Source organism: Tupaia chinensis, unplaced genomic scaffold, assembly GCF_000334495.1.
Source record: "Tupaia chinensis unplaced genomic scaffold, TupChi_1.0 Scaffold000212_1, whole genome shotgun sequence".
In the NCBI taxonomy this organism is placed as follows: Eukaryota; Metazoa; Chordata; class Mammalia; order Scandentia; family Tupaiidae; genus Tupaia; species Tupaia belangeri.
This window is the reverse complement of record NW_006159687.1, coordinates 3610973-3624717: the sequence shown is the minus strand read 5'-3', so window position 1 is coordinate 3624717 and position 13745 is coordinate 3610973. Positions and strand designations below refer to the sequence as shown.

The 13745-nt window shown below is 50.3% G+C and overlaps 1 protein-coding gene and 1 pseudogene across 1 annotated transcript in view; one reads left to right on the top strand and one right to left on the bottom strand.

The window, feature by feature from the left end:
- KLHL6 (kelch like family member 6) overlaps positions 1-13745 on the top strand; it is a 60985-nt gene that overhangs the window by 25155 nt on the left and 22085 nt on the right. The window contains exon 3 of the mRNA XM_006147380.3: positions 12120-12569. Within this exon, the coding sequence (XP_006147442.1) occupies positions 12120-12569 (450 nt within the window). The remainder of the gene's footprint in view (positions 1-12119; positions 12570-13745) is intronic.
- LOC102492251 (non-histone chromosomal protein HMG-17 pseudogene) lies at positions 7271-8542 on the bottom strand (annotated as a pseudogene).

The following is a 13745-nucleotide window of genomic DNA, read 5'->3' as shown; positions in this document are numbered from 1 at the left end:
TTTCCCCGGGGTGTAAATTGGGTTTCCCGTTTCTTTTTTTTTTTTTTTTTTTTTTTTTTGAGAGGTTTTTGCTATAGGGTGCGTGCGCTCGCCAGAAGTAGGGAGATAGAGAGGGAAAGCGAGAAATCACTCCCCGGGGGGATGGCCACGCCACAGTCCCTTCTCCTCCATTCTCCTCTTGGGATCTTGGGCACGCATGCACACGCGCCTGGCATGAGTTTAAGCCACCGGGTCCAGGACGCGAACCGCGGTCGACTACATGGGAGTCCGGCAACATAGCCATTACGCTAACTGCTGGTCCCTTGCCAGTTACTTTTTAATTCGTGACTCCCAAATATCAGTATCTGCTGGACTTCTCCTGGGCCTGTTCAGACCCTCCAAATGAGATCTTCAGTGTCGTGCCGGCAGCGTGTGTTCGTGATGGGTGTTTTCAGTATGGCGTCTACGCGAATCCTCCTCAGTTTCTGGGGTCTCTGAGTCCAGACCGCTCCTACCCGGTCTCTCCATAGAGTAAACTTCTGTGGGAGGGAGTGGGACTTGCCGGACTACAGGAGGTGGGGGGGACAGGAGGCTTAGCTTCTTACGCTGGCGCCCTGAGGCCAGCCCCACCTAGCCTGTCCTTCTGGCTCCCGGAGACTTTTCTATTCCTGCCTTCTTGGGCTCTGAGGGACAAACTTCTTCCTCTTTATAACTGGCCCTATTCTCGTCCTCTCAGCAAAAATCCTTTACCAGTCTTCACCGCCTGTGGTTTGGGGTTACCGATGTCTCCTGGTTTCATCGAGGGTGGTGTTCGTGTTTCTGGTTTTTGTTCTCCTTTCAGTTTTGGGTAACGTTTCAAGAGCGCTGTGAGAACTCTCTTTGCCCACCTTTATTCATGGTAGAGCATGCGCTCGAGAGCGAGAGACGGCCCCCCACCCCTGGTCACACACTGCCTTGTCACCTGCCGTCCCCTTTCACATTCCCCTAGCCCCTGGCTCTCCAGTGCTGGTGCTCAGTGGGTATGCTTCCAGACAACCAAGCCAGGGGTTCAAACCGTGGATTCGAACCGTGGTCACCACATGGGATCCAGCTTATTTTGAGCAGTGTGTTACTGTCGCTCCATGGTGCCAGCTCCCTGTAAGTACTCTCTAGAGGGACCAGCAGTTAGCATAATGGCTATGTAGCTGAAATCCCATGTAGTCGATCGCGGTTCGAATCCCGGACCCGGTGGCTTAAACTCACGCCAGGCGCATGTGTGTGTGTGCCCAAGGTCCTAAAAGCAGAATGGAGGAGAAGGGATTGCGGTGTAGCCATCCCCCCGGGGGGTGATTTCTTGCTTTCTATCTCTCTGTCTCTCTGATGAGCACACATACCCTATAGCAAAACAACAACAACAACAAAAAACAAAAAACTCTTTAGATATTAAAGATTGTAATCTTTTGTAATGTATGTTCCAAATTTTTTCCGCTAGTCATTTGACTCAAAATTTATAATTACATCTTTTTTTTTAATGTACACAATTTAAAATTAGTACTCAGATTTATCAATCACTTCTTCGATGGTTTTTCCCCTTTGGTGTGTGTTTTCAGAAAGGTCTTCTCCATCGCTTGGCCCTCTAATTACAATTTCATTTAGCCATGCTTCATTCACAGCTTTGCCATGAAATGCTGCATGTATCGGGGATGCATTTCGGAGTGCGCTCCTCTGCCTGCGCCTCCTCCTCCTTTCATTTCCTCTGGACCAGCCGTGATGAGAGGCTGGAGGACGGACACAGGACAGACAGCACTGAATCTGCTTATCGTTGATCCCCCTATTCTCGTAATCCCGCACCTCCAAACTTTCCAAACCTTTTTCACTTTCTAGGCAATAATAATAATAATAATAGTAAGTTTCTCTTGGAGTCTATTTCACTCGGTTTTCCCACGAGTGCTAATTCTTGTGAACATAAGAGAGGGGTGCTGGGGCTACTGGATGGCTGTCTAAGCCATGGCCTCCGTCACCTCACTTCTGTGAGCTCTCACACGCAGAATCCAATGCGTCTATCTCATGCTTGAAGGCACCACGATGAAAAGGGATTTATGAGACCAGCAGTTAGCGTAATGGCTATGTCACTGGACTCCCATATAGTCGACCGTGGTTCACGTCCCGGACCCGGTGGCTTAAACTCACGCTGGGCATGTGTGCATGCGTGCCCAAGATCCTGAGAGGAGAATGGAGGAGAAGGGATTGCGGCATGGCCATCCCCCTTGGGGGGTGATTTCTTGCTTTCTGTCTCTCTGTCTTTCTGGTGAGCGCATGCACCCTACAGCAAAAACTTCTCCAAAAAAAAAGAAAAGAGATTTATAGGTTATCAAGATAATTTTATAGTTTTTTAAAAATAAATTATTTATTATTTTTATTATTTTAAGTTTGCTATAGAACACATGTTCTCGCCAGAGAGAGACAGAGAGAGAGAGGAAAGTGAGAAAGCAGCTGCCCGGTCTAGGACTTGAACCACAGTTGGCCATGTGGAAGTCCAGTGTCTCAACCACCACACCACCTGTTGGCCCCATTTTATAGTTTTTAAAAATTATTTACTCTGTGACTGGGTAGAACATACCGTGGTTGCAGGCTCAGAAATACAGAAGGGAGCCAGTGCCGTCCTGCTGCCTGCTGTCCGCACGGTCTTGCTGCTCATACTCCCTGCACGTGCGGTGCGCCTGTGCGAGGCGGCATAGCTGCCCCTCCGGCCCAGCTCCCTCTGGGGTCCCTACACTGAGCCTGCTGCTGCCTGCCGACCACCTTCTTCATCTGTACACTTCTCAGGGTTTGATCTCAACGAATTCTTTTTTCACTTTCAGTATAACTTACATTCATTAAAAAGCACACATCTCGAGATCAGCAGATGGCATAGCAGTTATGTCACTGGACTCCCACGTAGTCGACTGTGGTTCGAGTCCTGGACCCGGTGACCTAAAATTCATGCCATGTGCATATGTGTGTGTGCCCAAGATCCGCAGAGGAGAATGTAGGAGAAGGGGTTGCAATGTGGCCATCCCCCCAGGGTCATCTCACTTTCTGTCTCTCTGTCTCTCTCTGTCTCTTCAGCAAGTGCACGTGCCCTATGCCAAGAAAAACCCCCACAAATCTCTCTCTCAAAAAAAGTAGCACATATCTAGAGGATGCAGCTTGATATTTTTTTAAAAAAAGAATTACTTATTTAATTTGAAATTTACTATTATTATGATTACCTAATTTGCTATAGGGCACATGTGCTCACCAGAGAGAGACGGGGAGAGAGAGAGAGAGAGGAGAGAATGAGAAAGCAAGTCACCGGGTCTGGGACTCGAACTGCTGTCAGACACGTGGGAGTCCAGCACCCCAAGCAGTATGCCACCTGCCAGCCCCAGCAGCTTGAAGTATTTTACGTATGTACACAAGCATGTGAACACCACCCAGATGCAGACGTAGATCGGTCCTCACCTCCCGGAAATCGCCTCTGTACCCTCCCTACTCAGTACTTTCCCAGAGTAACTATTACTCTGGTCTGTCGTCACGGGTGAGTCTTGCCTGTTTTTGAATGTCGTACTGTTCTTTCTGTGTTCTAACTAGAGCAGAGGGACTAAATCGTAGGTACTAACTCACCTGTGCGAAGAAGTGTAGCTTAGCCTATTTCCCGTCACGGGCTTGATCTCAACCCTAACCTGCCCATTCCTCTAATGACCAGGGGAGCCCAGCCAATCCAGGTGGAGGGTCTCCTCGAGAGGTAAACCCCGCGCCAGGGCGTGATGGGGCGAGGCATCTGACCCGGGTTTACTGGTCACTGCATCGTCCACGCCGCACCCACTGGAGCATCTGTGCCCCCGTCGGCCTGTCCGTCTGTCCGGTGTTCAGCGCCTCCTCCAGTCCCGTCAGTTACGGCCTCCCCTCCCACCTGGCTCTGGTCATCAGTCCTCCTGGGTCACTCTGCATTCTCTTCGTCCTGTTTGCAAGGTCTCCAGGTCTTCCATCCGCTCGGCTCCTCTGTGTGCCAGGGACACGCGAGGCACTTCTACCTGCTCTCCTGTGACGCTCCGGAGCTACAGCGTGTGGAGCACCTGGTGCAGCCCGCTTAGCCTCTCCGACGCCCGGCAGTCTCCCCTGCGGCCGCTCTGCCCGCCTGCTCGCCACTTTCCTGCTTTCAGCCCAGCAACCGAGGCTCGCATTGTTTTGTTCTCAGCTTCACCACCTGTGAGGGGCTGGGAGGCCGGGCATTACCGTAAGGCCCGCATATGCTTTCCGGTCTATTGGTGGACTGTCACTTCCCTTTCTTCCTGACCTGGGAATCATTACCTCCTCTGGGGTGAAAAGAGCTCCTTCCATGCCCATCCCTTCTGAGTCTACTGCTTTAGCATCCACTTTATGCCTGGTGCCTGGGATTCCGGCCTTGGAAGCTCAGAGACCTAGGTTTCATTGTCGTCGCTGGGGTCTGTTTCTTTGTAATAGGACGGGGTGTCGCTAAGTTGCCCAGGCTGGACCTGAACTTTGCAGTCCTCCTGACACGGCCTCCCAGTAGCTGGGAAAACAGGCTCACGCCCCCGTGCCTGGCTTCAGATGGCACGGTTCCGAATGCCAATTGGTATTTCTCTCAAATCCATTTTTCTAGAACAAGTTCTGAAATTCTGCTTAGAAACTCAAAAGCTCCTAACCTGCGACTCGCGCAGACGCAGTTCTCACTCTGCCCTCCGTTACATTTCATCTTTCTTTAGAATTAGTTTTATTTAACTTTATTTGTTTGTTTGTTTATGTATTTTAATTCGACTAGAGAGAAAGTGAGAAGGCAAGCTGCCAGGTCCGGGACTCGAACCACAGTTGGCCTCGTGGGAGTCCAGTGCCCTTAACCACCACGCCATCTGCTGGCCCCTCCATTTAATCTTAACCCCAGTCTTCCTCCCTCACCCTCACCTTGTCTCTGGGCTGAGTCACGGAGCCCCAGCCCCCCACTTCCCCTTGAATATGCAGCCCGGTGTATTCTCTGCCAGGGCCAACTCGGGCTCCTCTGCCAGCTCAGGGGCTGTTTGTTGCTGGAAACTTTTTTTTTTTTTTTTAATGAGAGGGAGTGAGGGAGAGAGGGAGGTAGATATTTTTGACAGGGTCTCGCCATGTTGTCATCCTCTCGTCCCAGCCCTGGTCAGTTAGGACCAAGGTGTCCCCACCGCACCTGGCCTGTTGGGCCGAGGGGAGGCAGTCTCAGGCCTCCCACACAGCCTCGGCGGTCATGCAGCAGCCCTGCTAGCACTGCCATGGCTGGGCCCACTGCCCGCATCTCGCCCAGGCTTGCCACGCCCTCCGTCCCTCCTTCCCGACTCCACTCCTGAGGCCAGTTCTTTTCTGCAGACGCCTCGGTCCGCCCTGCTCTCCCCACTCCTGCACCGCCTCACACGGTGGGCTTCTGCAGGACTGAGCTTTTCCTACTCTTCTCACTCCATACGTCCCCCAGGAGCCAGCAGACCTCTCAGCCGAGTGCAGAGCAAGGACTGAGCCGAGGGGGTAGGGGGACCACGCTGGAGGGCTGGGGCCGGTTCCCAGGGCTGGAGCTGGTGCACTGGGAGACGGGACGAGCCGCGGGGGCAGAGGCTTAGATCAGTGGTCATCCTCAGCTTTCAACTGTGAAAGCCCTTTCTAAATATCAACATAGACCTCGCGGAAAAGCTTTACTTTTAGAGGCTATTGTCTCAGAAGAAAAGGGCGACAAAATATTTATAATGAATTTGGAACCACTTTGAGATAAATCTGCATTTTATTCATCTCATTGACTTAGCCTTTAGACACACTGATTTGTTGGTGTTAAGGATAAGAATACCAATGTCTTTCTTTCTCTCTCTCTCTCTTTTTTTAAAAATTTGCCGTCGAGTGTGTGTGCTCACTAGAGAGAGAGAGAAAGAGAGAGAGAGAGGGAAAGTGAGAAAGCAGCCCCTAGGGCGATATGGGCATGCCGCAATCCCTTCTCTCATGTTTCTGACATATGTCTCCAGCTACCTGCTCCAGGACTCGAACTGCACAGTCAGCCATGTGGGATCCAGCTTTCGTAACCACCGTGTGACTGGCTAGCCCATACTAATGTCTTTATAGATATTTGTAATGACTCCAAAGTCGCTTAGGCACTATGGTCAGTGGATTGCTGGCTTGGACTAAAATAAGACTTCAGTTATTCTGGACCGGATTGAGCCAGTCCCTAGGCCCTCAAGGGAGAGATGGAGCCACATGGGTGAAGTCCCCAAGGGCCTAGATTTCGGAGGACGGAAGGAGACACAGAGGAGGGGCCGGGGAGTTGGGGAACAGGGTGCAGACACCTCATGGGAACCACAGCCGGGTCTCCAGTGCTTTATTTGACTGTATTTTTAGTCTCCCTGTTCAAGAGTCAGGTGCCTGGCTGTACACTTTGCTCGCGTGTCCGCCCCACGGGAAGCTGGCTCCTCTCGCCATTATCGGTCATCCCTGAGCATGAACAAACACGTCCATGCGGCATTGGGACTGGCCACAACAGAAGATTTACTCTAACGTCTCGATTAATATTGAACGTGAAGAAGCAAAACAATATTTAAAAGAAAACGCCTAGTTGCCACGATTACCCTTTCCTTCGGCAGGTCCCCAACTGCACTACACCCCTGACCCTCAGAGAACGCTTACTGAAGCTTATTTCGGGGGAGCTTAGAAGCTTGGGTTCACTCTTGTCCTCATACCTCTGTAGATTTGCCTGGCATGTTGTGAACTCAGTCGTGCTATGAGTCCCAAAGGCGGCGCATGCCCAGCGAGAAGCATTAGCGCCTGTGACCGGGGTCATCTCTGCCACCTACCCGTGTGACCTGGGCAGCACGCCTCGCTCTGAGTTCTCTGCTTCCTCCTCCACACAACTGGTGCTAAGTTACTTATTTCTGTTCACTTGAAAGTAAAATACATTTGTAAAATAAAAGAAATGTATTTTATTTAATTCTTTCAAATGGTAACTAGCTTTATTAAAGATATTTTTGGGACCAGCAGTTAGCGTAATGGCTATGTCGCTAGACTCCCATGTAGTCAACTGTGGTTCACGTCTCGGGCCCGGTGGCTTAAAACTCACGCCGGGCGCATGTGCGTGCATGCCCAAGATCCCGAGAGGAGAATGGAGGAGAAGGGATTGCGGTGTGGCCATCCCTCCTGGGGGGGTGATTTCTCACTTTCTGTCTCTCTGTCTCTGTCTGTCTGGTGAGCGCACGCATCCTATAGCAAAAAACTTCTCCAAAAAACAAACAAACAAAGATGTTTTTCATAAATAATCATGTAATTTGGGGCAGGACACGGGCAGACAATTGTTCACAGTATATGACAACCTTCAAACTCCCTTCTTCCATGGACTTCCAGCATCAGAGAGCCGCTCTAAAACCCAGCGATGCCCTGATCGGGGGAGCTTAGAGTGAGGGCTGACATTGCAGTTAACACGCCGTTCAACAGCTTCTCACGAGCCGGCCCTGACTTTTGGGAAACGCAAGTGGCAGGATTAGCAACCTGACAGCCCAATAGTGTAGAGAAGGACCTGCTGCTCTTCTGAAGGATGCCATGTCAGTGTCACTGGGAAGTGCAGTGACATACCGGTAACCAGTGTGTGGTCGGGTCCCCACAGGTCTCTGGTTTAAGGGAGTTAGTCTATGCCGAAGGCAGAGAGGGAGAGGACAGACTTTAAGTTTCCCACACCGCGAGGCATCCGTGCCGAGGCGGCTGTGTCAGGGAATGCCTCAGGGGACGTCAGGAAACTCTTCCTGGGAGCCAAGAGGAACTCTCAAAACTAGAAGGGAAAGATGTTGTCCCCCAAATCAATCCAGCTTTGAAGATGTTCTATTAGCGACAAATGCCCCTTTCCCAAAACACAGCAATGAAGTGTTCTGTGTGCTAACAGCGTAGCTTTAAAAAAAAGGTAAAACAAACTTTTATTTTCATAAAACTTGATAAAGAGTCGTACTGCAGACTGTGCAGTCACCAGAAGGACACGGTTATCACAAATGCACACGCGTCCCCTGGCATCTGCAGCACCTGCAGCCTTCTGTGCCTGGTCTGTCTGGGCATCTCCGTCCTCTGCAGGGTTACTCCCGTCCTCGCCAGCCTCAGCTTCCCGCTCCCCCTTTGGGCACCTTCTCTCCCTGCTTTGCAGGGGTCCACTGGGCTTGGGCTCTGACTTTGGAGGAGCAGGTTTCACAGACAACCTTGCGGATCTCTGCGGTTCGCCCCTCACCTCGGCTGTGTCTCCTCTAGCATCCCCTTCAGCCTTTCTCCTGGGCACGGTGGTGACCATGGTGGGATGTGGGCCCTGGACGCGGGGGGTGCAGAGGAACACAGGGTTTGGTTGGTTAGAGAGTCATCATTGTCTCTTCTTCAGATTGCTGTTTATTATTTTTTAAATTTAATTAAATCAGAATTTTATTTTATTTTAGTTAATTTGTTGTTGTTGTTGTTTTCTATAGGACCCATGCACTTCCTAGAGAGAGAAAGTGAGGAAGCCCCTCCCGGGGGCTGGCCATGCAATCCCCTCTAGCTACTCTCTTCCTGGGATTTTGGGCATGCGTGCACATGTACCCAGTGTGTCTTTCGAGCCTGCTGGGTTCAGGACTGGAACCGTGTAGTCAGCCATATGTGATCCGGCGGCCTTAACCACTGTGCCACTGGTTCGCCCTAAATTTTATTCTTTCAGTGAGATGATGGATGAGTGAGTATTTAGCATAGATGTCGGTACCTACGAGGTGCCATAAATATTGGCCTCCTCTCTCTCTCCTTCCCTTCTTTCTCATCTTTGGTCAGCTTTTGTGCTAGATGCTTCTGGAAATAAAAACGCAAGTATGACCTAGAACTGCCTTTGAGAGGCTTGTCTCAACTCCCGTGGTGCTAGGCAGAAATGCTACGGGGACCCCACAAAGGGCCACTGCTGCCCCGTGACGCACAGGGGGGTGAAGTCCATGCGGGTTGGAGAGCCATCGGGAAGAGGTGGCTTTGGGAAAGGACTTCACACCTCGGTAGAATTCCTAGTTCTTTTCCATTTCCTTCCTTATCATTTTCCTCCTTTCTTATTAAGCGATTATTGACCCAGCACTTAAAATGCCTAGATGACCAGAACTCTGGCCTGAAGGTTCCCTGGCTCCCCGGACTCAGCTCTCTCTCATAGCTTTGCCCTCCGGTTGGTGTATTCCGGGGTGTAGCTCACAATGTCTCCCACCAACCCGATTCCCAGATAAATGCCACGGGTGCGAACACACGTGAGCATGCAGCTGGAGGGGTGTGCAGACCTCTGGGACCATCTGATGGACCCAGGTTGATAACTCGGAATGAAGGAAACTGCTTGAAGTAGACAAGGTGATGACCGTGGTATGTCCTTCTTCTTTGTTGGGGTAAACTTGAAAGGGATGGCTCCATTGAAAATGGGATCCATGAGTCTGAGTCCTCCCTGTAAAGTCAGACTCGGGGGTCAAACCTGTCTGGGTGAAGTGTGCAGGATTTCAATAAACAGCAGCAAGGGAGAAAGGCAGACCAGGCCCCCAAGAATGGCATGAGCAGAGAAAGGCATCACAAAAGGAAGCCTAGGGAATGTTCGAGAAGGCAAGGGGGGGCCCGGCTGTGGCTGGGGGTGCCCGGCATGGCCGTTGCTGGTGATGGCTCAGAGTCGGATCACAGATGGCTCGAGAGCAGGAGCAGGCCTGACTTTGCTTCCAGAAAACAGAGTCCCTGGACTTTGGCGCACAGTTTATACCGGGCGTCATGGCTGGGCTGGCGTCTGTCCCTCCACTGGTCTGTCATCACTTCTTGGAAGCCGGCTTCCTCATCTATAAAAAGGAACAGGACCAGCTCATCAGCACGGTGCTACTGCACTACTCCAGAAAAGCTGGATCCCACGTGGCAACCCTCGTTTGAGTCCCTGGCCGGGTTAGCCTGAAATGCCAAGCATGTGAGGGAGGGCCCAAGGAAGAGGGTCGAGGTGGAGGGCTCCTCGCTCTCGCTCACTCGGTCCCGGGTGTGTGTGCTCTATTGGCAAAGAAAACCAAACGGGAATAACAGGTCTCTGTGCTGGCCTGGGGGACAAGGAACCCTAGAGGAGGCGACCGTTACGGAGTTTCCGCTCAGCTCTACTAGACGTCTCTGGGTGGAGCCACGTGGGGCTCTGGTTCCATGTCCCGAGGACCCTTTGAAGCTTGGTCTTGAGGGTGTATTTTTGCTCTCTGAACTGAAGATCTGCAAACAACTGAACAGGTGTTAGAATGTTCAGTTCCAACCGTTTCCATGGTTACTCATGCGTGAAGCAGAACTGCAGTCCGTTAGTCCTCACAGACAGGGTGTCCCACAATTTGGGGGACAAATTCTGAGGCAGAATTCAGGCTTTCTTCAACTTTGCATCGACCCATAGTACAATGGTTTTAAATCTGATGATCAGAAATGTGAGGTCTGACATGGAAAGAACATTTTGTAAAGTCAGGACTGTGTCCCCCTAGAATGTTCTGGAGTGAAGGCCAGAGCCCAAGTCAACTTAGTCCACTCTAAGACCAGTCTTGCCCCCCCGTCAGCCTTCAAGCCCCACAGCCCTGCCCCCGGGCCCCCAGAGTTCCCATCACAGAACCTTTCCTCCGTACCTGGACCCGTCCCTGGTCTGGGCTGTGCCCTGCAGACCCTCACCAGGACCTGCCCCCTCCTACTCCCTCCCTGCCCTCCATTAACCGGCTAACCCAAGGAAGGATGCTGGTAACTTAGCCCTAACAGGGGCAAGGAGGGGAGACAGGAGGCTGTGCTTATTCAGAGCTGAGCTCCAGGGAGCAACACATCATAAACGCATGTGAGACACCTCAGCTGTAAAATGGGTATCAAAATACCACGGACACGCGGTGCTCTGTGACCCGTGAAGGACCGCACGCGCGTCTGGGACTCAATTCTTCGAGCATGATAGTAATCGAAAAGTGGGGCATGGGAGCCAATCAGAAGTCTAGAAGTCAGCTTTACAGTGACAACAGAGGATACAAAAATAAATAAAATACACACATAAACAAAAAGAGAAAGAGTCCTCATCATCTTATAAGAGAACGCGCCACCTAACGTTACCTGCGTACTGTACTCCCTCTGTCTATGGGACCCGTTTCCGCGGGAAGAGTATGCTCCCTTGGGCACAAATATTGTGCCTTGCTGTGGCCAGGGAAGTATGAGTGTCGATGTCACGTAAGCCTTCGTGTGGCTCTGCCGTGTTTTTCTCCTTTTGTCATGAGACCAGCATATTTCAGATAGGGGCTTTCTGTCACCCGAGGTCCTGGAACGAAGAGCCCTGGGAAGGACATGCAATGTGAATGACAGACATTTACTTTAAGCCCTTGAGATTTGGGGTTGTTGGCTCTCACAGCACGATCTGCCCTGAGAGCCCTGAAACACAGAGACATAAACGCTGTTAGGGTTTGGGTCTGTATCAATGAATATTTTTTTCTTTGTTTGTGTTTTATGTATTTTTTAAAATAAAAATTGGATCATAACACATGTCCGATTTTATGTAGTGCTTTTCTCATTTCTTCTGCAGATACTTCAGGGTATATCTCTGAAAGATATGGGTTCTTTATAAACATAACCACGGTACCATTATCACACCTAAAAATAATAATTGCTTCATATCACCAAGTATGAGTCATTGTCAATGCTGCTCTGAATTTTAAGTCCATGTTGATTAAATCAGAAATCCATGCCCATGATAGGCCCTCAAACCTCTCTTTATGGGTAGGCTCTCCCTCTTCTCTCTCTCTCTCTTTTTTTCCCCCTCCTATTTGTTGATAAAATGGAATGAACTGTTCTGTGGAGTTTCCCACAATCTGGATTTTGCTGATTATTTACCCACGGTGTTGTTTAACATGTTCCTATTTCCTGTATTTTTAATTACTGATTAAATCTAGAGATGTAATCAGATTTTTAAACTTAATACATTAGGAACATTTCCCCTACCATTTAACATCCCTCCACAATGTGCTGAATGATTACAGAGCTGCCGACTGTATCGATGTTGTTTATTTAGCTGGTCCCCTATTGCTGGACAGTTAGGTTGCTTCTAAGTTTTTGCTGTATGCACAACTCACTGATAAACGCCCTTGTGGACTAACTGTCTTCTGGTCCGACTTTTCACCCTTTTATTCTGTTAGTTCCTGAGGATGGTGGATGCCTGTGCCAGCTTCCTCACCGAAGCCCTGAACCCAGAAAACTGTATCGGGATACTGAGGCTGGCAGACACACACTCCTTGGACAGCCTAAAGAAGCAGGTTCAAAGTTACATCATTCAAAATTTTGTGCAGATTCTAAGCTCTGAGGAGTTTCTCGAACTTCCCGTGGACACGCTGTACCACATCTTGAAGAGTGACGACCTGTATGTGACTGAGGAGGCTCAGGTGTTCGAGACCGTGATGAGCTGGGTCCGGCACAAGCAGTCGGAACGACTCTGCTTGCTCCCCTGTGTCCTCGAGAACGTGCGCTTACCGCTCCTGGACCCCTGGTACTTCGTGGAGACGGTCGAAGCAGACCCTCTCATCAGGCAGTGCCCAGAGGTCTTCCCTCTGCTCCAGGAAGCCCGGATGTACCACCTTTCTGGCAACGAGGTGAGTGGATGGCCAAGGTGCTGTGTTGACCCAGTGGGGCCAAGAGTTCCCCACCTACCCTGCCCAGGGTACTTTCTCATTCCGTCTCACAGGCTGGTCTACCCACCACAGTCTCCCCACGGGGGTCTGGCTGCCAGCTGAGTCCCTGGACCCTCCTCTGCTCACTGCTTGAACGCTCTCAGGCTTGCCCCGATGGCAGCAGTGGAAGCCTGGAGGCTGACCCGTGAACACGCTTCTCTCCTTGCGTTCACGCCCGACACGTTGGCCTTGCCTGTCCTATCTTCGACTCTTCCTCTCGACGGACCTTGTCCACCTTCTAAGCTGGAATTGGCTAAATCTTAGTACCTGAAAAGCAAAGGCCAGTCTACATTTGGTTTAGGAGTGACAACTGGAAGCTTTGTTGGACGAGGCCTTCTGAGGCCTAGGATAGTTGCCCTCTTCATCTCACAGCTCCTAAATTTCCAGAGACCAATGAGGTCTGCAGCAGAGGCTGCTCTGACATGCATGTTACGTGAAGAGTGGGGCCGAGGCTCCACTTCTGAGGACAGCTCGTTGGAGTAATAGGTCACTTCTGCTTGGTCCCTCGTGTAGGCTCTGTGGGCCCCCGGCAGCCAGGAATCCAGCCGTCTGCTCTGCTTGGTCCCTGGTGTAGGCTCTGTGGGTGACCAACAGCCAGGAAGGTCCATCCATCTGCTCTGCTTTTTTTTTTTTAATTCATTTTTAAATTTACATTTAATCACATCTTTACAGTTTACAACATTTCTTTTTCCAGCACAAATACTATGCATGTCGGTCAAACCAAAGATGTCACTGTAACTTATAGCAAGTAGCTTCTCACTTTTTGTCAAGTAAGCATACTTTCACGGGTTTTTCCCTTCCCCTTTCTCCTCGCTCCCTTGCATACTAAACTTTTTTCCACATTTTACTGATTCACAAAATACCTTAAACTAAAAATATGGACAAAGCTAGAATCTAGTTACAAGTGCCCTGTAATTTTCTTCTGAAACTTTTTTTAAAATTAATTAATTAATTTCCGTTCTTTCCCTGAGCATCGTGACAACATACAAAATGTGATTTCCCACCCAGAATATATTGCATAGTGGCTTAATCATACATGTTGTCATCAATAGTTTTCCATTTCTAGTTTCATATGTGTGTGTGTGTGTGTGTGTGTGT